The sequence below is a fragment of the Phlebotomus papatasi genome, chromosome 2, assembly GCF_024763615.1.
Source record: "Phlebotomus papatasi isolate M1 chromosome 2, Ppap_2.1, whole genome shotgun sequence".
Taxonomy (NCBI): domain Eukaryota; kingdom Metazoa; phylum Arthropoda; class Insecta; order Diptera; family Psychodidae; genus Phlebotomus; species Phlebotomus papatasi.
Window position 1 is genome coordinate 56974806 of NC_077223.1, and position 25317 is coordinate 57000122.

The 25317-nt window shown below is 32.7% G+C and overlaps 1 protein-coding gene across 2 annotated transcripts; it reads right to left on the reverse strand.

Moving 5' to 3' along the window:
- Nucleotides 1-1514: 1514 nt before the first annotated feature.
- Nucleotides 1515-24934, reverse strand: LOC129801848 (uncharacterized). 2 transcript variants are annotated; one of them, XM_055847215.1, is made up of 6 exons: nt 24873-24934; nt 15840-15947; nt 15573-15726; nt 8540-8682; nt 2227-2543; nt 1515-2136 (listed from the first exon to the last, which is right to left on the reverse strand). In XM_055847215.1, the coding sequence occupies exons 2-6, from the start codon at nt 15859-15861 to the stop codon at nt 2002-2004; spliced, it is 771 nt and encodes a 256-aa protein (XP_055703190.1). In that variant the 5' UTR covers nt 15862-15947; nt 24873-24934; the 3' UTR covers nt 1515-2001. The 2 variants fall into 2 exon arrangements, with proteins under 2 accessions (XP_055703190.1, XP_055703189.1); XM_055847214.1 differs by lacking the exon at nt 24873-24934 and adding an exon at nt 19579-19793.
- Nucleotides 24935-25317: the final 383 nt, after the last annotated feature.

Consider the following 25317-nt stretch of genomic DNA (forward strand, 5'->3'; position numbering starts at 1 on the left):
GAATAATCGTATAGATAAACTTCTAGTCCGTGATAAGTTGAAGAAATCGGAGAATGAAAAATTCGGCTCGATAGGGAAAGTGTTTGCAATTTGGGACACTTTGAGGGTAAAGTTGGACGCTATAAATAAATTAAATAAAATTATGGAAATTTCTTTCAATATTTAATGCATAATGTGGTCTATCTAAATATTTATTCTTTTTAGAAGATTTTAACACTAAATTCATTCAATTTTGAATATGAAAAGTGAGGAAAGTTTCCGGACTCCTTGAGATATCCTACGGATCCTCCTCATAAACAGAAAAAAGACTTGGTAAGTTAGTTTTTTGACATTGACAACAATTGGCATCCTATTGACGCAGATTAGCAATCCAAAATTGCAGTCAAATTTATGTCTACTTCTTTATTCATTATTAAACTATTAAGATTAATTTTAGAAAAAAGTAAAGACAATAAACTGCTTGCAAAGGTGCCAAACAACACTTCTGAAAAAGAAGTAACAAAAAACCTGAATTTTTATTGAAAATATTGTACTTCAAACTTAAGACATTAAGTGCTTAGGGGAAAGTACTCTCCCTTCGAACGTTCATGCCTTCGAATAATGTAAGTTTCTTTTATTTTTCTTAAGAAACTTACTCATAATTTTTATATATTTATAAATAATTAATGATAAGCTAATTAATATTTTAATGGAAATATGTAAGTTTCTTACAAAAAATTAAATTAAATTCACATTATTCGAAGGCATAAACGTTCGAAGGGAGAGTACCTCCCCCTATAGGGGAATGTAGGCATGGTTCGAACAGAGTGAACCTTCAAACGATGCGAATTTTCTCTTTGTTTGCAAAGAGCTGATCTACCATTTCTCATCTCGTTTCATGAGCTTAATAATGATCTATCTAATGGCTAAGAAATGACGAACTAGCTCTTTGCAAACAAAGAGAAAATTTGCGTTGTTTTAAGGTTCACTCTGTGCGAACCATGCCTACATTCCCCTATGCACTCCGACCCAAATTACAAGCTCTTCCCCTATTTTCCCTATCTTTAAATTTGAGCAGTGCAAATTCAATTGGACACTGTAGAGGACAAATAGTGATTACATTAATTCAAAAAGCTATCAATGATTTTTTGTCATTGTGTACGAACAATGGAGTGGTGTTAAAATGTGAAAGGGGGTATTATAAAGATTAAAAAAAAAACTAGTGATTTCGATGTTATTTCAAAAAATATTCATTGTATTGAGTAAAATTGAGCAAATGATGCTCACCAACCACCAATCCTTCCGCCCATGCATATTCAAATTTCGGAGCATCATTATGCTATATGCAATTTAGCACGACTTCCTCATACCATCGCAGCCCTATGGTGACAATATTGTGTTCCCGTATGTGTGTCATCAAAAACGAATAATTTCTGCATAACAACTTATAAATGAATATTTTAACATCCTTTCCACATATTACAATAGGGAGTACAATTTGTATAGAGACGTACTTCATGAGTTGGGACAGCTTGTTTATCATTTTCATTCCGGTCTATAATGACTTTAATGGTTTTATATTTACAATCACAAAATACAATTTATAGTAAGTATTCAATCATTTTTTATATCTCAATTTAATTATCCTCTTGCGCGTTACGCTTACCTATAAAATAATTTTTGAGCAATCTTTTTTTTATGATTAACTCTTTCTATATAAATTTATATAAAATGTTTTGAGAGCCGAATTGTATTTAAGCCCGAATATAAAGTTAAGAAATAATTAAGAAATAATATCATACAATATAATTGATATGCTATTTGAATGACTGGCATTATATATTTGGCACAAGTTTAAAATTTTCAGTTTTTATTGCTTTCTAAAACATAAAAAGTAATTACATTTTTTTTATCATGTGGTAAAATAAAGCTCTATACAAAAAACATAAATTTAAATTCGTGGATGGTCACATGATATCGTTTTTTATTATTTAAATATTATTTAAATTATATTGAGAATAATCAATAACATAACATCATGACAATGTACAAAAGTGTAACAAATGTTAAGTGTGAGAGTGTAATTGATGTGCTGTGATTAAATGTTTCAGTATTAGCACATTTGTTGGATTCAGGCCCATAATCCTCACAGTGCATCTGTCAATTCAAGTCATAAAGTTAAATTATTAAATGATATTTTAGGTTAGATAAATTAGAGTGGTGAAATAATGTTAAATCAGCACTTACCGTCATGAGCGATGAGGACATTTTGTCCAAGAAACGTCTCGTATAGTTAGCTGTCTCCTCACCGCACGCCAGTCTCACTACTTGCTCAGAACAATCAATGTAATCTTTGAAAGCACAGCAGACTGTTTTAATTCGTTCTATTTCATACGAATGTGCTCTTGTTAGATTGTGGTCATCTCCACGATCAGCAGTGAAGGATGCGTCACTAGGCTCTGGTACAATCTGACCAATTCTTGACATGGTAGCCTGATAGGTGCTGGAACAGGTCTCATATTGCTTCTTCACATGCCTCATACATGGAGCATGTTTCAGAAAATCTACATTGAATAAAAGAGTTCTAATTAATTATCCACTTATTAATATAATATAATAAGTGAATACAGTGTATGTAAGTATAACTATTATTATCTTCAATTCTATATTGTTTGTTCAAGCCCATCTCGTAAAAAAATTTAATCACTATATACCAAAATGAATATTACATGTGATTCTTTCATAATCACACCTATTTGCAATTAAAAAACGAAAATAGGCAGCATAAGAAATTTAATAATCATCGAATGTGTCGTGTATTCGATGTTAGAAGGTTACAACTCTAATCACAAGCTTACTTTGAGTGCAAGGGCTTAATTTCCCCTAGGGGAGACTGGGGCAAAAAGTCACAAAACGGATACTTTATTTTTTTACACTGTTAAGTTAAAATAGCATTCCGGAAATGTTAATTTTACCCTGCAGTATTGATCCGAAATCGGTGTAAATATTATCCTTTTTAGGTTTTTTTGGGGTTAAAGTTAACCTTTTTCATGTTAATTTTACCCTTAGAAAGGTGTAAAATTAACATAAAAAATGTTGATATATTTTTAAACCTAAAAAGTGTTAAAGTTATGAGGAAAAAAAGTTAATCGCACCCTCTTTTTTTTCTCAGTGTACAAGCTACCCTAGCGCCCCAGAAATGTCTAATTAGTGCAGTCTTATAGGAAATTTACTGCTCTACAGTAGACTCTCTCAAATTCGGGCATTTGGGACCAAATGTCACCCGAATTAGAGAGAAATTCGGGCGACACATTTTTTGAAATGCAACGATTTTTTATTCATCACCATACACATAGTGAGTTTACATACTCATATTTATGGTAAATTTCATGAGCACCCCTTAATAATGCAAAAACATATCAGAACTAAGGCAAACCATGGCAAATTTGAGCATATTTGATTCATTTAATAAATAATCATAATCAAACTTGAAAAATGTCAACAATTTTTTTTTTAAATTCAACTGCTGCCCGAATTAAAAAGTAACCCGATCTTAAAAGAGCCGAATTAGCGAGAGTCTACTGTACAACTTTGTGAAAGTCATTTTCCACTATTGTGTAAGTAAATACATTTATCGAGATGTTTTATAAAAGGTAATTTTGAGACCATTCTCAAAAATGCTGGGGCAAATAGTACCAAGTATAGGATATTATCATATTTTGATTTGGTTTATTACGGGCTTTCGTAAATTTAAAAAAAAATAGCTAGGTGACATATTTTTATAGAAAATTTATTCCTCTACACCTTTTCAAAACACAGTTTTCTCTAACTGAACGAGAAAAGTGCTTTTCATGCTATTTTAGAAAAAAAAACACACACAAGAGACTGCTAATCGTTTGACCAATGCAAACAAAAAGCGGCGAGACATGGAAATGACGTTTCTTCTCGCCGAAAAACATCAGAAATTGCTTCGCTTTTTGTTACTCTTTGCTCCATACCTTTTGTTACTTTTTACCCCAAGTGGTCATTTTTAATAAAAGGATTTCTGGAGAAAAGAATCTTTGTAAAATTCTAAAATAGATAGTGGTTTCATATTCAAAGAATCCAAATCATTTAGGTAATATACACTAGTGCATCAATTTTGGAAAATAAGTAAGTCAAAATTGATATCTGCTGTAAGGAAAACGTTTTAAAAATAGAGCTAAATATTTCAATATTTTTTATTTTCTGAAATCCTTGTTCGATTTCTAAGAAACTTACGACTTTGAAGAAGGTCTATGGAGGCCATCAATGGAAAAAATTTTAAGCCGCTATCTCTTTTATCTTGGAAGATATTGAATTTCCAAATTTTCAATTTGTGACTTTTTGCCCCAGTCTCCCCTACTCTATATTTTAGTGTACTGCCAGAGCTTTAATTTAGTCCTCTAATATTGGGATAAGCAACTTAAGAGTCTTTTATAACTAATATTCTTTTATTAAACTTTACATCTCTTGATTACAATAAGGTTTGATTTTTTCGCGTTCTGCGTGAAATTAAAAATCAAAATTATACAAAAGATGTAAAGTAAAATAAATGAGATAGCAAAAAGTCACAGCTTTGCGGAGTGCTTGAATTCCCGAGAAAGAGCTATCCTTGTATTATCTTTTTGCATGTTTTTTGGGTATATACCGCCTTACTCGATTAAATTAAAAAAAAAAAAACATTCCGAAATAAGAATTCTACCGATTCATTACCGATAAAATCTGATGCATTCGGATGCGAAATTTCATGATCTTTCAAAAAATCCAAATTTAAGCAAATCAGTCGAAAAAAAGCCCTCCAAAGTGGGTAAACTTTGACCTCCACAAATTCAATATCGAAATGTTTTTCCAACATAGGTGTCGAGGGACGAGATATTCATCTTGACTATCTCCAAAACATATTGAAAAATGTAAAATCTGAGAGCCGATTTCGAAATAAATCAAAAAAACATGGTTTTGGAGGGTTAGAAGGGGTGGAGTGAAAATGGAAAAAAGACTGTCCCAGATAATGTTGAATTATGGGGGGCTCACCGAAGACCAGAAGTCGATATCTCTTACCATTTGACCTATATCCGTGTCACAAGTTGAAGAAAAAGTGGCTCTCTATTTGAGTTTAAGCAATAAAAGGGGTAGCAAAGCGTCTGACGTAGGGGAAACTGGGGCACCACCAAACACGGGGTAGCGCCAAACATTGCAATTTTTTAATAGGATATTCGACTTCTGAGGACAGGACTTATAGACATTTTTAGGCATTATAAGGATGCTAGTCCACTGAAGAAATGGTCAAGATAGTCCAAATAGTTTAGAAATAAAAATTAGTGTTTGGTGCTACCCCGTGTTTGGTGGTGCCCCAATTTCCCCTATGGTAGGTGCTCAAAGTCCAGAGAGGGACCTCCGTGTAAATACTCATTGTTGCAAATATTTTGGATGCATAGGGTAAGTGTGCCAAATTTCGGCATAGTTGCAAATTTCGGCAAAGTCTCAAGTTTGATATGCAATATTTTTAATACAAATTGATTTTTTTAGTTATTTCTGCTTAAGCAGTGTTGCTTGGAACCTTGTAGACAGTTTATCGTCTTCATTTTCTCTAAAATAATTCTTATTACATTTTAAAATGAATAAAAATGTAGACATTGCTTTGGTGGTCTATTTCGGCCACCTTCATTCTCGTAGTTCCTTGCCCTTCGGGAATTCTTCCAATGTCCTTTTCACGTCATCTCGTTTGTCGAAACTACATTTTTTGTTATTCTTTTGCATTGTATAATCTCTAGAGTATGCAAAAACTAAAAATTCAAGGAAATTCGAGGAATAAAAAAGGTGGCCGGAATTGCAAGCTGTCCGAAATTGGTACACTTACCCTATTAGTTTAATAACGACTTAAATTTGCATGTAACTTATAATAAAACCATTTCGAAATTTAAATTTGATTAAAAAGAGGGTATTTTAAAAATCATTAACTCACCCGGCGAATTCTGCAAAATTCTGTAAAAATTTATCAAATTTGAAAACGTAATTTGTCGAAAGTTATGAAGAAAATTTTATAAATTTTCAGCTTTTCCTCAAGATGTCGTTCTGTCAAAATGTAGGGGAAAGGCTCATAATTTTGTCCAGTTTCTTATTTTGGACACTTTGAGGATAAAATTGGACACTAAAAATAAATTAATTAAAATGATGGATTTTTATTCCAATATTTGATGAATAATGAATTTTATCGAAATATTCGTTCCCTTTGGAAGATTTTAACACTAAATACGTTAAATTTTGAATATGATTTGAGTTGAAATTGCTTTGTTGAAAATTCAGTGTGAGCAATTGCTTACGAGAAATATGACAGAACTTCGTGTTTACTTCAGCCTTATTTAGCTGTGGTGAAGTACTAACAATGTTTCTTCGCTTTTTTTGAGTGATATTATTGAATATTCATTGAATATTGTGTTGATTCACGTTAATGGTGATTTGTACATTTGACCTGAAGTGAGATTTGCCTTGTGAATTAGATTTTTCGTGTGAAAAATGGGAATTTTTTTAAGACATTTACCAGTGAGGTGATGGTTCTTATTTTGGACAGGTGTTTTTCTCACGAAATTTCGTGAAGTTTTAGCTTTTGTGATGACTAGGTTGGACAAATGCCTGGAGAAACAAAGGAGCATCATCTCTACGAACGAGATGTAGTGAGAAAAGCCTTGAAAGGCTCCCGGAAAGGCCAGGGAATGAGCGAATCCGCACGTACTTGGAGTACCGAAGTCAACTCACTTTAATGAATGATATGGAAAGTTTCCGGGCTTCCTGTGACACTCTACGTTTCCCTTACATGAACAGGAAGAGGACTTGGTTAGATTGGTTCATTAAATGAAGAACAATGGGCATCCTGTTGAGGCGGATTAGCTGTCCAAATTTACAGCCAAGTTGTCCAAATTAATGACCAAGTTGTCCAAAATAAGAGCCAAATTCACCTCTACATATCAATTCATTTTTAAACGTATTAAAACTAATTTTAGTAAAAATAAGACGATAAATAGATTGTCAAGTTTCTAAACAACTCTTCTGAAAAGAGAGTATCAAAAAAAGTCAATTAGTATCGAAAATATCGCACTTCAAACTTGGAACATCGATACTTATAAGCAGACTGGTCAAAATTATGAGCCCTTACCCTACTTGAAATTATTTCTCTGAAATTATTAACTTGGCGGAATTTATAATCACGATTTTCATGGTGTATTATATTATATTATACACAAATATTGCGAGGGGATGCTGTTTGTAGAGAATGGTCAAATAGGATTACGACTTATATTTCCGACCTAAGTTCTGCATTTTTTGATAAATATTACCAGAAATTTTTGTATATGGACATGGACATAGAAATTACATATGGGCATACATAATATGATGAGTACTGAACAGTTACTACTATTCTGAGTGCCTCTTTATACAACCAATGCAGAATATTTACAATTGATAAAGCAGTACAGTACATAGTTATATTTTTGTATGTCGATGAGAATGTTATGCTGGTCAACAGCTTGCAGGGTCTGTGAGATGAGTGGATATCCATTGGAGAGAGTATTACTCAATGTATCCAAGGCATCCAAGAATGAAACGTTGAGTGAGAGAGAGTATGAGTGAGCTAGCACGCATTTTTGACGGGTGCTAGAATGAAAATTGACTACCTGATGAGGGGTCTCGGTAGCTCAATGGGCAAAGTGTTGGCTTTGTGACGCAGAGGCCCTCGGTTCGATCCTTGATCGAAGCGCGTCCGGTGAATAATTGGAAAACAGTTTTTCACCGTCCTTAAAAGCTACAAACTGAACGCAAAAATATCAAGAAGGAAGTATGATAAAAGATAAGGGAGCAAAAAAAAAAAAAAAAAAAGGATTTGTGATGGAGCAAAAAGAAAAATGATGAGAGATAAGTAAATAAGAGTGAGCGAAATGGCTATATGGACCTGATTGAGTCTGACAGCCAAAAACATAAAAAGAAGAGAGAGAGAGACTACCTGATGAACTAGGGCAAATGTACTATGCTAAGGAGCTGGAGAGTGTCCCCGTTGTCCGGGGTTAAAAGATGAGAGGTACACTGATGTAGTACACTGATGTAGTACACTGATGTAGTACACTGATGTAGAGTTAAGGCGCCTAAAATTTTGTGTTTCGCTGAGCATTTTTTTACTACTGGGCGCGGTTCGACCGTCGTTCGAAACAGAGGTCTGTATGCTATAGATCCAGTACTTTACCCATCTTAGCCGCGAGATCCCCAAATAAAACCCTCCCCTTTTAAAACTATTTTGTTGGATCTTTTGTGTCGGTTCAATCGGTTTAAAACAGTTAAGAACTAGTAAATGATGCAAAAGTACTTTTGAGGTATATCATCTAAGTCACGAATTCGAGCACTTCGCAAAGCCTGGGACGCTTTACCACCCCTCTTTTTGAAAAGTTAAATATAAAAATTTTGTTCAACAGTGATAAAATTTTCCCCAATTTTACTTATCTGAAATACTTTATTCTCGGCTCTTGTGTATTTTTCTAAAATACCTACGTGCCTTCCTGATTAGGTCCTTCCTCACATAATTCGTGTATCACTTGGCTGGTACCGTGATACAATTTATTGAAATGATCTCGTTGATAAATGCTCATACATCGCCTTGTGTAACTTCTTATACAATGTAATCCGAAGTGTAGGTCTCTGAAAATATAAGATGTGGAAAGAGTTATGAACTTATCTTCCTGAAATTGATATTTATTCAAGTGAAATTACTTGGTACAAAACCTCCTTAATATATTTATTCTCTCATCTAAAAGCAAGTAATAAAGCGGAGATATTAACTCATTCAATTACGCACTTATAAACACAGAAGATATGGAACTTTTGTCCTCAACATTTTGTCTTTAACATTTTTTGTGGTTAATTTTTGTATTTTTCGTCTTAGGTACAATATTGGCCTTCAGAATGTTTTTCGAATTGATCTTGTGCAAATATGTAAAAAAAATATTTGTGACACTTTTAATAATCTAACCATACAAAATTTTCATTGCGGTTTTATGTATAGGGGAGACTGGGGTAAAACTTGTCAAAACGCATATTTAATTCTTTCATGAACTCTGAGAAAACTTAAACGCTTTATAATGAGTATATTCTTATACGAAATTTACTGCTCTACAACATTGCAGAAGACTATTTTCCTCTATCTCGAAAGAAATGTAATTTTCGAATTATTTGCTAAAAGTCGATTTTGTGGAGATTCTCAAAATTTCTGGGGCAAATTTTGTCAGTCTTCGGATAATTTGTGACGTTTTACTCTCGCAAACGTTAAAAATATCAAATAGACATATTTTTATAGGAAATTTATTCCTGTCGAAGATAATTTTTCTCTATCTTAACGAGAAATGTGCTTAAATTGATCAAATCAGTATTGATATTTTCTGTAAGCCAAATATTCCAAAAATAAGGCTCAAAATTTCATTATTTTTTATTTTACATAATCCTTTCTCGAATACTTTTTAACTTTGTAAGTTTAAAAAGGTTCATGAAGGCTATCTATAATAAAAAAAATTCAAGCCTCAGTCTCTTTAGAAAATAATGAATATTGATATTTTCGTTTTGACAAATTTTGCCCCAGTCTCCCCTACTCAGAGTTTAATGTGAGAAATAAAATTTCTTTTTTGCGTGTGATTTATGTTCCTAAGTTAATATAAAATTAATCAGCATTAATTAATATAATATACAGTCATATACAATTCTTATCGTTTTACGATAGCCAAATTTTATGATTTTTGGGTTATTTGAAAAGATATAGTGGCAAAACGGAAAACCTTTAAAAAATGCTCGAAATTGTGAGTTAAATACTAATCCCCCTTCAAATACTTTCGATTATTGTCGCCAGCTCTAGAGGTCAGACGGTAAAAAATAACGGCTTGGGACCTTCGGGGGATCCCTCGTAAGGAGACCCAAGGTTCATTTTCCCTCCACCCCTCCCTCCCTTACCCTCTAACACCATGTTTTGGTGATTGCTCGAAAACGCGTCGTGCAATTTTTTTCAGTTTAAGATATGCTTTAGAAATTACCCTGGCGGACATTTCGTTCTTATACAAAAATCCCGTTGAATCATTCCTATAACAACGGTTTTTTAAGGGCAAAAGCTAAGAGGGCTCTAGAGACCGTATTTTTCATTCGAATTATATCATATTTAGGCTCATTGGAAAGGTCTTGGAATTTCCGACAAGACTGATTCGGTTTCAAACGGTTTAGAATCGGAAAGCGGTAAATAGTGCAAAAGTACTTTTGAGGTATAGTATCTAAATTATGAGTTGAAGCAATTCACAAAGCAAGGAGCCTCTTTGCCACCCCTTTTTTAAGATTTCCTAAAATTACTAAACATTTTAAATTTTTTTACCTGGTTATTTATTAAATACGATTATCAGTTCACAAAACTATTTGAGCTTTGAATCCATTGTATTACATATTTCTTTAGAAGTACAAAAACACATTTTGAAGAAGGGGAGCGGTATGCGAATATTGGGTTCATGCGAGAAGATAGGATAATAAAGGGATTCCGCGTAGATCCTAAGTTACTGGATTTCATGGAATTGACCATTTCTTCGGTAGTCAAAATCGAGCAACAAAACAGTAGGTATATTTAGTGATTTTTTCGTTTATTGAATGAAATAATATAAAAAACTGACGAAATTAGAGTTGATTTTGCAGAAAGAAAATAGCTTGAATGGCTTAAGGAAAACCTCATCATTCAATTCTATCGTCGTCAGCAGCAACGAAATCTGGGGTGAATAGATGACATTTGAATGAAAATAAATCACATTTATCCACTCAATTTATTATATATACTCCTATTTTGTACTGTCTCGATGTCTCACCCATTCTATAGTACCTTCTAGATGCCCATATATAAGTATATATGTGGCTTTAGTCTTTCACAAGAACAATTTTTCATAAGTCAATATGAAAAATATTAATTATAGGGCTTTTCATGATTTTTCAACAAGCAAATCTCTCAAAAGTGCTCATAATTTTCATGTGTTATTTCTATAAAATATAATTTTAAGTTATTTCGCATTATTAGCAACCTTACCAACTGTTACATCTTATAAGTTGAATTGTCATTTACATGCTCTTACTCAAAAAGAAAAATTATCTGTAACACAACGATGTTACAGAGGTTTTAAGGATTTTTTGTTTTCATGATAATTAAATAAACAGATTGAGAATTTTATACACTTTCCGTGCCAGATTTTTTTCAAGAGATTTGTTCTGTTGTAAAGTTTTGATTTAAGGCCTTTAAGACTTTGTAAATCGTTGCTTACTGCATAAAAATGTTTTTATATATAGTTTTTTTCTAAATTACATATAGTAATTACATGTAGTACAAGTAAAAGAGTGACATTTCTGGATTATGTACGCTTACTGATAAAAAAAACTCGATTGTGAAAACTGCTCTCTTGAAGTTCGAGCAGTTAAAAAGAGGTTCATATTGATTTATAAAGGAAAGGATCATATTTGATTCTTTTTCAAAAGATGGATCAAATTTAAAACTTAGATTATTATTATAGACTGTGAAGTTATTATTAATTAATTGAATCACAATAGAACATGTTTTGTAGTAAACTTATTTATCACAACATATTTCTTTTATTTTTACCAACGCTACACTTAGCTCAGATATTGGTAATTTAATGACAAACAGAAATTTATTTCCCCATAATAATAGGGGGAGATGGGGCTACTTTGAACTGTGAGGCTACATTGTTATAGGCGTTACAGGATTTTTTCGCATATTTCTAAAGGAAACTGGGTTTTAACTTGATCTAATTTGGATAGATAAAACAATTGTGGAACTACATAAAATAATTGTAAAGACCAGCTTCATTTAGAAATGGATGAAAAATCGTATTTAATGTAGCCCCATAGCTCAGAGTAGCCCCAACTCCCCCTAATAATTTACGAAAAAGTATTCATGAATTAACCTTCTCGATAAGTTACCGCTTTTATGAAATATTACTGTCCCGTCTTCATAAATTAAAAAATAAACTTCATAAGTAATCATAAGTCTTCATAAATTAATAATTTAACATGTTTTTAATAAAAATTTTAATTTTTTTTTCTGAATCTACCAGAATCTACACAAATTCAATGTCGTTCCATTTTATAATATTCGCAAAGTAAAAGCAACACATATTGGCATTTTGAGAACTTGTGTCATGATCTACTGGTATTTTTATAGTACCATTTGAGATATGAAATATGAACACCACCCATAACAAGAAAAATTAGAGTAAGGAAAAATCGTTCTATTACCTACATTTAATTAGATAAATTAAATACATTAAAGTATTTTGACGAAATTGTTAGTAGGTGTTTCTTCAACCTTATAATGAAATTATTTATATTTATGTGTAAAAACAACCTGGGGCAAGTCAGAAAACATGTTCAGAAAAAGATATTTCTATAAGACATTTCTATTTTATATTATTATATATTTGACCGAAATTAAGATTACAATTATACTATGCAACACGAATTTTGGCACACACATCTTATATGGTACACTGAAAAAAAATATTACCAGTGCCGACATAAATTTTGTCGGCTCTGGTAATATGATTAACGCTTTTAGTCCTTGTACAACGTATTAGCTTTTTGGTCAAAATTTTACTGACAGAGCAAAAAATATACCAGTACAGGAATATATTTATTGACCTTTTTTGTCTTCCTTGGTTAAATGTTTTACTTAATCAAGATAATGCCTTTACCAATCGTGAAAATTTTTAAGAAAACACAAAATATAATTTTAAATAAATATTTTATTTTTCTAATTAATCACTTTCACATGGCTTCGCTTTGTCTTCACGTAAGGTGGGGTACGAATTTCGCTATCCGTCTCCACGAAATGTTTCCGGGAATCTTTGGAAATGGAAATTGGTTTGGTGTTTTATCACAAGATTCACCAACATTTCCAGACCGGCAGACCTTAGGATGACTCTATTCAAGCCCTCAAAAGTCGTGCAGATATTGAGAATTGTAACCCAATCTGCAAATAAAGGAAATACAAAAATAGTGAAAATAAATTTTTCAATACACAAGAAATTTTTAGGTTAGAAGTTTCTGGAACAATTGTTCCTTCTGATAAAATCCACTAGACTCCATTTCCATGTACAGAAAATACATTAAAGGAAATATTACTTACCTTTAAATAGTGAAAACTTAAGAAATCTGAATTTTTTCAATAAATTTATTAGAAACAGCATTTATTTCACTACACTTTCACTAGCAAAAATTAGAACTGACGCTTCTGCGCAGCGCAGCTGTCATAATCTTATGCAGAGCGTACGAAAGAGACGTCTAGAGAAAGTGACAACTATAGTAGATCGATACTGCACTCAGTAAACTATATAACTGGAGCTGGAATGTGGTTATTTTTATTTCGCTGACAGTAAAATATATTACCAGAAAAAATATTTGAGCATTAATTGGTATTTTACTTTACCAAACGCGACGAAAAAACTTTTACGTTGTCGGTACAATTTTTGTACTGGAGCAAATTTTCAAGATTTTGTCTCCTTCAGTAAAGCATCAGCAATATTCAGTCATTTGCATGTCTGATAGGGGAATATGTTCCACTAATGTATGGGAATTTTCAGCTGGTGTAACAACATTACCAGAATGGGTGGTCATATTTTTTTCAGTGGTATATTTGAAAAAGTTTAGTCTCGTGATTAGGAATCTGTTCTTGGTTTTGCTTCTTCACATCACAATTTTTTTTAATTCACTTTTTGCTGCTGAGTCTCATATTATTTATTATTTTATAAATTAATTCTCCGGTTTTAGTACGCAGAACTTTTAATAAATGAACATCCGCTGTAAAGGTTTGTGCTTTAATTTTGCAGAATACATGACATTTGCCAAAAAATTCCTAGGGCAAAAAAATAAAGTATAACTAAAATTCTCAAAAAAAAATTCTTAAGAAGAATGTTTAAAAAGTCATATAATCCAAACCAAACTAAATATTTAGGTATACCCTTTAGCACACAATAGATGCATCTTAGGATTACCTTTCGTCCATAGCAGACAGCCCTGTCCGATCCCACTGTAAGTCTTACTTTTAGCTGAGATTATTTACAATCTCAGTTTTTGTGGTCACAAGTAAAATCCGATCTCGTCAGATCGGGACCAAATTTTGGATTTACAGGTTTTGACACTCATAGATTATGAAAATCATGCGTAAAAAGCTAAACTAAAAGTTAAAGGCTAAACGGTTAGAGATAACGATTTAGAGAATCTTCGGTGAATCTTCTTCATAAAATGATTTAATATACGATTAGGATGCATTTTATCTATTTAATTATTTAATAGGGTTACTTTGAAAGGGCTGATTTTGTAAACCAATTTTATTATTTTTTTTAAATATTATTTATACCGATACTTTGGCAGTATTACACTATTGATGGGAACGTAATCATGGTTCGCACACGGTGAACTTTCAAACTATGCGTTTTTTGTCTTTAATTGCAAAGAACTGGTTTACTATTTCGACGCTTCCATTCCATACTATGCTATCTCAGAATGACAACTTTTCTGGAGAGTCATTTGAAGTTGGCGTTTTCCTATGCTGCCCGTATAATTTTTTTTCGAAGAAATGGAATATCTCGTTACCCGGACATCGGATGACTACCAAATTTTCAGCAGTTGTAGATCTCGGTCCCAGGAACAACATATCTCTCGGAGTAATATAAAGCTAAGTCGACTTAGCATAGTATGGAATGGAGCCATCGATTTCTCATCTCGTTTCATGGGTTTAATCTATCTTATGGCTAAGAAATGACGAACTAACTCTTTGCATAGACAGAGAAAATTCGCATTGTTTAAAAGTTCACTGTGTGCGATGTGCGAACCATGTCTAACGCACCCCTATTGCATATTTCGTTCTCTTAAAGATTTGTTTTCAGTAATTTATCTTTCATTTCTTATTCACTAGTTCTAAATAAATTGAGGGTACGTATTATTGCTCTAATTCAAATAGAGAATTATATATAGGGTAAAGTGATATAATTTGGAATTAGTGTTGCAAGTTGGACATTTCGCCGGTACAAGTTGGACATGGCTTTTTTCTTGATAAGTACAGTACAAAATCTGTTTTTAAGCACAAAGAACCAAATTATAAAACTAAAGCATTAAAAATATACAAATAAAAATGAAGTACTAAATTTATCAAGACAAAAAGCCCTGTCCAAATTCTACCATTGATTGTCCAACTTGTACCACTTTACCCTAAATATAATTCCTTGATATTAAGTATTATTTGCAGTTCTATTATAAATAGAGTACAATTCTTTGCCTTATTAGCTAAATAATTTTATTTCTCCACACAAATAAAGTGTGAAACTATGTGACGAGTGAAACGTTGAAGTTTCTTTTCTACTCCTTCTGGATTCAAATTCACACATATTTGTGTTACTAATTTGTTTATAATACTTATTTTATACATTTACTTAAATTCATTTCTTCTTGAGAGGTGATTATGCTATATTGAGCTAGCGAATTAATAGCAATTACTGACAACTTACGGACAAAGTTTATCCAATTCCTCTTTCGTTGACACAAAAGATAACTCTGATGTCGCTGATAGTACTTGAAGTGGCCTCGCACACTGGACCAACTCATCTTGACCACAATCTTCTCCCCTCACTCGGAGTGTCGGTGAAAAAACTAAAGAGAACACTGCAAGTATGTGATGGAGAAACTTTTTAATTTAATTCCATAGTGAGGATGAATAGTTAAAGGATCACGTTTTTTTTCTTATTTTTTTTAATTGTGCTACATATAACACACACCTATTAAAAGTAAAAGTTCCATTTGAGGACTTGGTTAAGAGTGCTATTCTTCTTCACTCGAATAAATACTGTTGCACATGCACATCAAATGTTAAGTTGAAACTCTTTCTAGAATTATAAAACAATTAGTTTCATTAGGAAATTGTTCCAGATAAAAGTTCATTGTATTCACGTCAAATTTGCTAATATGACTTTTAATTTTCAATGTATAAATGTATAAGATGTACATAACTATAAGTGTTTAAAAAGTATATTAAGACTGAATTTAATATTCTGTAATTAACTATGCGTGCCACAACATTTTAAGAGATAACATCAACGATAACGCTCAAGATAAATACGTTTTTTCTTAACTTTTTGTCACTTTACTGTTGAATCGATTAATACGAAATTTTTAGGTGTTATTAAAATAATTCTTATAAAGAACACAATTTTTTTTTAATAAGAAATGTCACTGTTTATCTATCCTAAATTTTAAGTGTTTCAAATGGTTTCAAGCGTATTAGTTTTGCAAAATTCTCGAACTCGTGACGTCGTGACTTAGTTGTTATAGCTCAAAAATACTTTTGCATAGTTTATCATTTAGTGGTTCTTAACATATCCGAACCGATTGATAAATCACTCAAAAGATCCCTCAAAATTTAAGAGTAATTGAATTGATTTTGGGACAAAAAAATTCTTATCGGTTCATAATCGGTTTATTACCGGTTCACAACCGATTTGAATCTATTTATAATTCACTCAAAACATTGTCCAAAAACTAGTGATAAGCCTAGATCATCTTATTGTAGGTGAGATTCCTAACGTAAGCTAACACAGAAAATATGTAAATTAGATTTAGAGCTGAAGTTGGGGACGCTACTCAGTAATCTTAAGTCAAATTTGTGAAATAATATAAATTTTGTGTTTAAAAGAGATAATCAAGGATTCAGATGGACTGATAGAAAAGTGATATATGGGTGAAATGTACACCTATGTGTATTATAATTTTGCCGAAGAAGTTGATTTCAGTCAGAAGCCAAAATAATCGAGGTTATTTGTTTTTGAACTCGTTTTTTCTACCAAGGCGCCCCTAGTGTTCAATTGTTAAGCTTCACTATGTCACAGAATTGTTGTATTTTGTGACTATTTCCATTTAAAAACCTTATTTTAATTCTAATTCCAAACGACAAAATCGTGTAGATACGGATATACACATATAATACGCAGGAGATTGCAATTGTGCGGGTTGTAATGTACCAATTAATTTTTCGGAATAGACTCTAGTTTACCGCGCCAAAAGGTTCATACCCTTTCATCTTATGCCGAACTTTTCAACAATTCACTCAAATTTTATTTTTGGAATTTTGCAATTCAAAATTACCCCTGTAATCTCTCACTTACAATCAACTTATAGGGGAAAGGCTCATAATTTTGTCCAGTTTCTTATTTTGGACACTTTGAGGATAAAATTGGACACTAAAAATAAATTGATTAAAATGATGGATTTTTATTCCAATATTTGATGATTAATGAATTATATCTAAATATTTGTTCTTTTTGGAAGATTTCAACACTAAATACGTTAAATTTTGAATATGATTTCAGTTGAAATTGCTTTGTTGAAAATTCAGTGTGAGCAATTGCTTACGAGAAATATGACAGAACTTCGTGTTTACTTCAGTTTTATTTAGCTGTGGTGAAGTACTAACAATGTTTCTTCGCTTTTTTTGAGTGATATTGAATATTCATTGAATATTGTGTTGATTCACGTTAGTGGTGATTTGTACATTTGACCTGAAGTGAGATTTGCCTTGTGAATTAGATTTTTCGTGTGAAAAATGGGAAATCTTTTAAGACATTCACCAGTGATGTGATACTCCTAATTTTGGACAGGTGTTTTTCTCTGGAAATTTCGTGAAGTTTTAGCTTTTGTGATGACTAGATTGGAGAAATGCCTTGAGAAACAAAGGAGCATCATCTCTACGAAAGAGATGTAGCGAGAAATGCCCTGAAAAGCTCCCGGAAAGGCCAGGGAATGAGCGAATCCGAACGTACTTGGAGTACCGAAGTCAACTCACTTTAATGAATGATATGGAAAGTTTTCGGGCTTCTTGTGACATTCTACGTTTCCCTTACATGAACAGGAAGAAGACTTGGTAAGATTGGTTCATGAAATGAAGAACAATGGGCATCCTGTTGAGGCGGATTAGCTGTCCAAATTTACAGCCATGTTGTCCAAATTATAACCAAGTTGTCCAAAATTCGAGTCAAATTCATCTGTACATATCAATTCATTTTTAAACGTATTAAAACTAATTTTAGTAAAAATAAGACGATAAATAGCTTGCAAAGTTTCTGAACAACCTTTATGAAAAGAGAGTAACAAAAAAGTCAATTAGTATAGAAAATATCGCACTTCAAACTTGGAACATCGATGCTTATAAGCAGACTGGTCAAAATTATGAGCCCTTACCCTATATATTAATTTAACTAATCTTACTGTTTAACTATTCAGTAGAAAGTGACAAGTTAGATCCAAGGCGCAAAGCGCCAGATGGTCTATTTAGTATATACAGTGAACTTTAACGGCCGTATGAAAAGTTCATTATTGCGAGGATGAATACTTTGGTTGAAAAAGACGACGTAAAAGGAACAAAAATCTCGAACAAACATTCGTTTATACTCTATGATAATTAAGCTCGACATACATATACAATAGCAAAAGAGTTACTAAGTATAAACGCGGTGTGTGGTTTAACTTTGAATATTTATGTTGGCGCTCAACATGCACTTTTTAAAACGTTGGCCGCAAACTTGATGTTTCTCTCCGTGAGAGTTTGCCTTATAACCACTTTATCCACCCACCAATTGCCGCCAATATTCTGCAAGTGGCACGATGTGGTTTTATGGCAACATCAAGGAAGGGATAGTGGATGATGGGTGAACCACGATACAAGGAGCCCACAACAGTAACTAGAAGTACTTTGGAATTAAGTCCGTTTAAAAATTCATTGGTGAAAGTAGTATGAAGCAAGGGTGAGAAATAAAAACTCTTCTGAAACATTGTTGATAGGTTGAGAATAAACCTACCACCCATGTACTTAATACATATATATATTAATTGTATACCACCTGCAGGTTGAAAACCTATTCCTAATAATACCTGGAGAAATTATGTGCCAGAGGAGTATATGTTTAATATTTCAATAAAAAAAAATATTGTGCACATCCCATCCACTTATTGGCAACAAATTTATTATTATTTGAAATTAATTAAGTTCCCTCTTTCATGAGACGTGCATGGGAGTAAAACAGCTTCTTTGTTGGATTTTTATTAGTTCCTCCTTCATGAGTGAGTCGTTTCTCGCTATGAATATGAATGAGATTCTACTCTGTGAGAAGTAGAAAGTGAATTTTTATTCTATTTACTGTAGAAGCTCATTTTCTGGCACATGCTGAGGTTTTCATAACCCAAAGAACCAGAAAAAAGGTACACAACCAGAAGTAGAGGACACAAGGATTTGCTTATAACTATAAATAAAGAAAGTAATATATTACACGAAAGATGAAAGTACTTTATAAGAAAAGGATAAACCACACGGTGAAACAAAGTGAATAGGACAAAGAGGGATGTCTTTACATTTGCACGTGTGAAAAGTGTTTTTCAACGATATGTTTTATGTAAGTAGAAAATAAGTGAAAGCAATTAGAAAAAATTATTATTTTTTTAATTTTTACAATTCACAAAATACTTCACTTTTTTTTTAATTCACCCAATAGAATTGCACAAAAGTTTCGTAGAAAAATTACACATAAATTCGCCACTATCAATAATTAAAATATACGTTCTGTATTCCACTATTACTACACGACGTCTGAATTCGTGATTTCAATTGAATGAGAATAGAGCGGAAAAGCGATAAAGTTCACGTTTGCGCTCCGTTTTCAATTTTCCCGCCGTTCTGCACGGCGTTCCGCAGATGACTGACTCTGTAATCCCGTAGCAAAGTCAGTGTGTTCTCTGCCACGCTCTATCTGGTCGCACACTCTGTCACCACCCCCGGCCACCACATATCTCTTCCACCCTACCCTATAGGATAAACGGAGTGAGAACTTGTGCTCCGTTCTTCAATTTGAAAGCTTTTCAAGCAATTCAAATTATTCTATAATAGCTTATTTCACAGTAATTTCTAATAATGATTAGAAATATTCTCACAATTTAAATTGTAGTCAACAATATTTGCAATATTATATTTGGTGATTCAATATGATTTTGATTTGTGGCATATTCATAGCAATTATTTGCCTCTTATTCTAATTCGTCATGCAGTTTCTATGCTATAAATACCAACACGCAATGTGTGAGTATCATCATCATTTTAGAGGATGTTGGCATCTTGTTTGAAAAGGATACATATCTATTCATGGCTCTAAGCTAAATGGCATACAACAACTGCCCAAAAGATATGATCCCATTGTCCTTAACAACAAAACTTCGACACTATACACAAGTGTCTCACTATACTGATTTTTTTCACATGCTTTTCTATTACATGGATAAATTCTGAAAAATTAGCACCATATCCCACACAACGTTATAGTTTATAGTATATTGCAAAATATCAATTGTATCGGATTTACTGAAAAGACAGAAAACTATAATCGTTTTTTAAAAGTGAACAAAAAAAGGAATGATACAACGTAGCACACTTTGCGGAATACTACACACAAAAAAATATTTTGTAAAAATGTTCGTAAATGTTTGTGAATTCCTATGGGGGAGTTACAAAATGCTTGTGAATCGTATAACCCACAAACATGTTTGTAAAAGTTTGCACTATTTTCACAAACATTTTCGTAACATGATCACTTGACGAGCATTTTTTGTACTTTTACAAACATTTGTTCGTAAATGTTCGTAAACACACAAAAAATGTTCGTGAAATGCTCATGAATCGTATAACCCACAAACAAGTTCTTAAAAGTTTGTACAGTTTTCACAAACATTGTTCGGAACATGATCATTTGACAAACATTTTTTCTACTTTTACAAACATTTGTTCGTAAATGTTCGTAAACACACAAAAAATGTTCGTAAAACTTTGTCATTTAAAATTTTATTTTGTCATTTGTTCGTAAATGCTCGTTTTCCTGTCGAAAACTTTACGAACATTTACAAACAAATGACAAAATTTTACGAACATTTTTTGTGTGTTTACGAACATTTACAAACAAATGTTTGTAAAAGTAGGAAAAATGTTTGTCAAATGATCATGTTCCGAACAATGTTTGTGAAAACTGTACATACTTTTACGAACTTGTTTGTGGGTTATACGATTCATGAGCATTTCGTAACTCCCCCATAGGAATTCACAAACTTTTACGAACATTTTTACAAAATATTTTTTTCTGTGTAGATATGCTTTGAAAACTGATACCCATCTTGAATGAAATAGTAGAACAATGTAGTAACCATGTGACCCTTTTCTCTATAATATTTATTATTATTATTGATGTTATAGAAAAATATTGCTCTACTCTACATTATACATATACATTATATATATATATAGTCAGCAAGTATTTCATTTAGATGTAAAAAATGAAATTTTAATAGCAAACCTGAAAATATGAAATTAACCCGCGGAACTTAATAAACAATTAAAAGTTGGTAATATAATAATATTGATGAGATTTCATTTAAAAGTGTGAGAATGTTTCATTGAAACATCAATGCTCCCAGTAACACTATATTGTACAGCACCTATTTAAATTGATTGTAAATGACTTGCTTGATGATTAAATGAGAGCAATTATAAGTTTGCAAGGGACAGGGGAAGTAAGAGCAGTGTGAAAATTTAATTTGCTTTTATCTGCTGACTCAATTAATAGTGAGTGATCTTTCAGATGCTTTGTCGGTCGGAGCGGCTAAATCGACCAAAAATTCAACAATTGTGCAATTTACTCATCTACAGGTTTACCCCAAAATATACTCAACTTTCCCAATCAAACCATTTTAATATTATTCCCTTCAGACAGTTTTAATCAGTGACGTCAATTGCGATGCGATTAGGGCATCATATCTCTGTCTCCGCGAGTAGCTTCACCTTGTGTAATTGCGACTCAGCTCACATGCAGAGAAGCGAATTAGGTTAAAGCCGCTAAGTAGATCTTTTGCCGCTTCTTCCAAAGGAATGCGGATTAATTTTCTATCGGATAATCAGTCGCGATCATCTCATATGATTAAACTGTGATAACAACTGTGTGTCGTGCAATGGTGTTTTGCGCAATTTTTTTCTTTGTTATTCCCAAATATTACTCAGAAATTGTAATCTCTGCTATGTATAAAAACTCTATCTTGTGAATTTATACTTCATATAAAATAATTCATTATTATCATTATTTTTATATTATTTTATTTAAAATTCCCCGTGAGTCTTAATCAATGACATCTTTTTCTGTTTTTTTGGGTATTAAGATCAAGCTTGAGAGATTTTCCCTGGACAGTGTTGCAGGTGTACGCACCCAACGCACCGTCAGAACACAGAGCTTTCCTAGATAAAGTGGAGGAAGTCCTGGATAAACAACTTTTTAAGTGGATTCAGTTGTGTTATTTGGAGATTTCAATGTTGATCTTCTGCTCAATTAAAGGTTATTCAATCATGAATACTTTTACCTCAGAGAGAAGAAGAGTAATTCCATCCAAGTAGTAATATCTAAGGAAGGAAATCTTATAACCAAAGAGGAAGAGGTCTTAAGTCGCTGGAAAAGTAGGGGAGACTGGGGCAAAAAGTCACAAAACGGATATTTTATCTTTTTACAAGCTACTCGAGCGCCCCAGAAATTTCTAATTAGTGCAGTCTTATAGGAAATTTACCGCTCTATAACTTTGTGAAAGTCATTTTCCTCTATTTTGTAAGGAAATACATTTATCGAGCCGATTTCTAAAAGGTAATTTTGTGACCATTCTCAAAAATGTTGGGGCAAATAGTACCAGGCATGGGCTGTATTATCACATTTTGATTCGCTTCATTAATGGCTTCCGTAAACTTGAAAAAAATACCTAGAGGACATATTTTCAGAGAAAATTTATTCATCTACACCCTTGTAAAACACCGTTTTCTTTATTTGAACGAGAAAAGCGCCTTTCAAGCAATTTTAGGAAAAACACACAAAAGACTGCAAATCGTTTGACCAATGAAAACAACAATCGGCGAGACATCGTATGACGTTTCTTTTCGCCGTGAGACATCAGAAATTGCTTCGGTTTTTGTTACTTTTTGCTTCATACCTTTTGTTACTTTTTACCCCAAGTGGTCGTTTTTGATAAAAGAATATCTGGAGAAAAGAATCTTTGTAAAATTCTAAAATAGATAGCGGATTCGTATTCAAAAAATCCAAATCATTTAGGAAATATTCACTAGTGCATCAATTTTTGAAAATAAGTAGGTAATAATTGATATCTTCTGAGAGCAAAATATTTCAAAAATAGGACTAAAAGTTTCGAATTTTTTTATTCCCTAAATTCCTTGTTCGAATTCTAAGAAACTTACAACATTGAAGAAGGTCTATGGAGGTTATCATGGAAAAAAATTTAAACCGCTATCTTTTTTATCTTGGAATATATTGAATTTTGAATTTTTCGGTTTGTGACTTTTTGCCCCAGTCTCCCCTACTTATTGAAGTTGCTCAATTTTCAACAAGGCACTGATTGTGACGTAACCACGAGTGAAGACAGGGAAAAAAGTAGTCCTTCAGAGAGTGAAGTCCTGTATGCGATCAGTAAATTGAAGGAAGGTTATGGAAATTGACGAAATACGTTCCGAAATGCTGAAACTCATGGGTATAACGGGGGTCATTAGTTTACGCATTTCATTAAGTTGACTTAGCAAAGTGGGAGAGGACGAAAGGACTGGAAAGTTAGAGTCATTTCTTTTCTGAGTTTGTCTGGCAAAGTTATGCCAAGGTCCATGAGAAAAGATGCCGAGACATAATTGGGCTCAAACTGGGTGAGGAACAATGCGGTTTCCAGACCTGCTAAAAGCACCACTACTGTACTGATCAGCTTTATACCCTAATGTGTCTAATTGGCTTGGGAGCGCATTTCCATTTAATGCTTGTTTCATAGATTTGGAAGAAGCATGACCGAGTGCCGAGAGAACGATTTTGCGATATAGGGGAGAGTACTCTCCCTTCGAACGTTCATGCCTTCGAATATTGTGAATTTTCTTTTAGTTTTCCTAATACGGATTTCAGACCTAAGGCTTAGATATCTGGCTTAACTCTTCTAATTCCTCATCAAGTATGATTTTTTAGGAAATTGTTGTTTAGGATTAAATATTAAGGGCAAATGAGTCATTCAATTTTAAAAAAATCAATAAAATTGCTTGTTATTAACATTTTTGAGACCTTCGGGAACTGGGCTAAACCTCCAGTCTGAAGTTGGCCTAAGAGTCTTACACATTTCTATTAAATATTGGTTAGTTTATTATCAATTATTGAAAATTATGTAATAATTATGTGCAAGTCTGTTAGGAAAAGTGAAAGAAATTCATATTATTCGAGTAATTACTGCACGAGTACGGACTATATGAGGAATTGGTAAGAGCCATTCAGCCATTATAGAAACACAGCTGTATTTGTGTAAACGTATCCAAGTCGGAAAAATTTCAGGTGGGTGTTGGACTGCGCCTGGGGTGTGTCAAGGAATTGCTTTTACGAGATGAGATATTTCACCTTGGATGGTATAATAAGTAAGATTCCCCAGAATAGCTATGCAAGCCATTGTGAGGCGTTGACTTCGGGGTAGACCTAGGAAGAGGTGATTAAATCAAATTCAGGATCTTACTTTGGAGCACCTTAGGACTGATCGACAGGGATGGGCTTTTAAACTTGATTTCATGAGCCCGCGATCCCAATAGATATAAGTGGTTGAAAATAATGATGATGATAGTCTTTTCCGTCTTTTCTATGAAGTTCTTTAAAATTGTAATAAGTAACGTTTATGTTTAAGCTTCCCAAACCACAATATATTAGTTTTTCCCGATTTACCTCTCCATATTGTCCGAGATTGGGCCCATCAATCACTTAGCGGAAATTGGCAGAAAGAACTGATTTTCCAATCCTCTGTAGGGTAGAAAGAAAATTTTATTTACATTATTTGAGATTTCTATAGTGTTTTTAGAAATCAAACTTTGCCACACGAGACCAATATTGAAGACTTTATTTATTTTTCATTGTCCATTTCTCTTTTGATACATGTATTGAAAGCTGGGATATAATGGATGAAATGAAGCTTTCATATTTTATTCAATTGATTCCTCAGATAAATAAGTAAGTATATATCTTGCGGACAAAATCATAGTGAAAAGGTGATGTATTTTTTGTATTTTGACGACTTTTTGCAAATAAAAAGGATAAAAAATTTAAGCAATTAGATTGGCTATTTATTGGCTTTAATTCCGCTTTAGCATCTAGGCATCTGAATGTTTTGAGA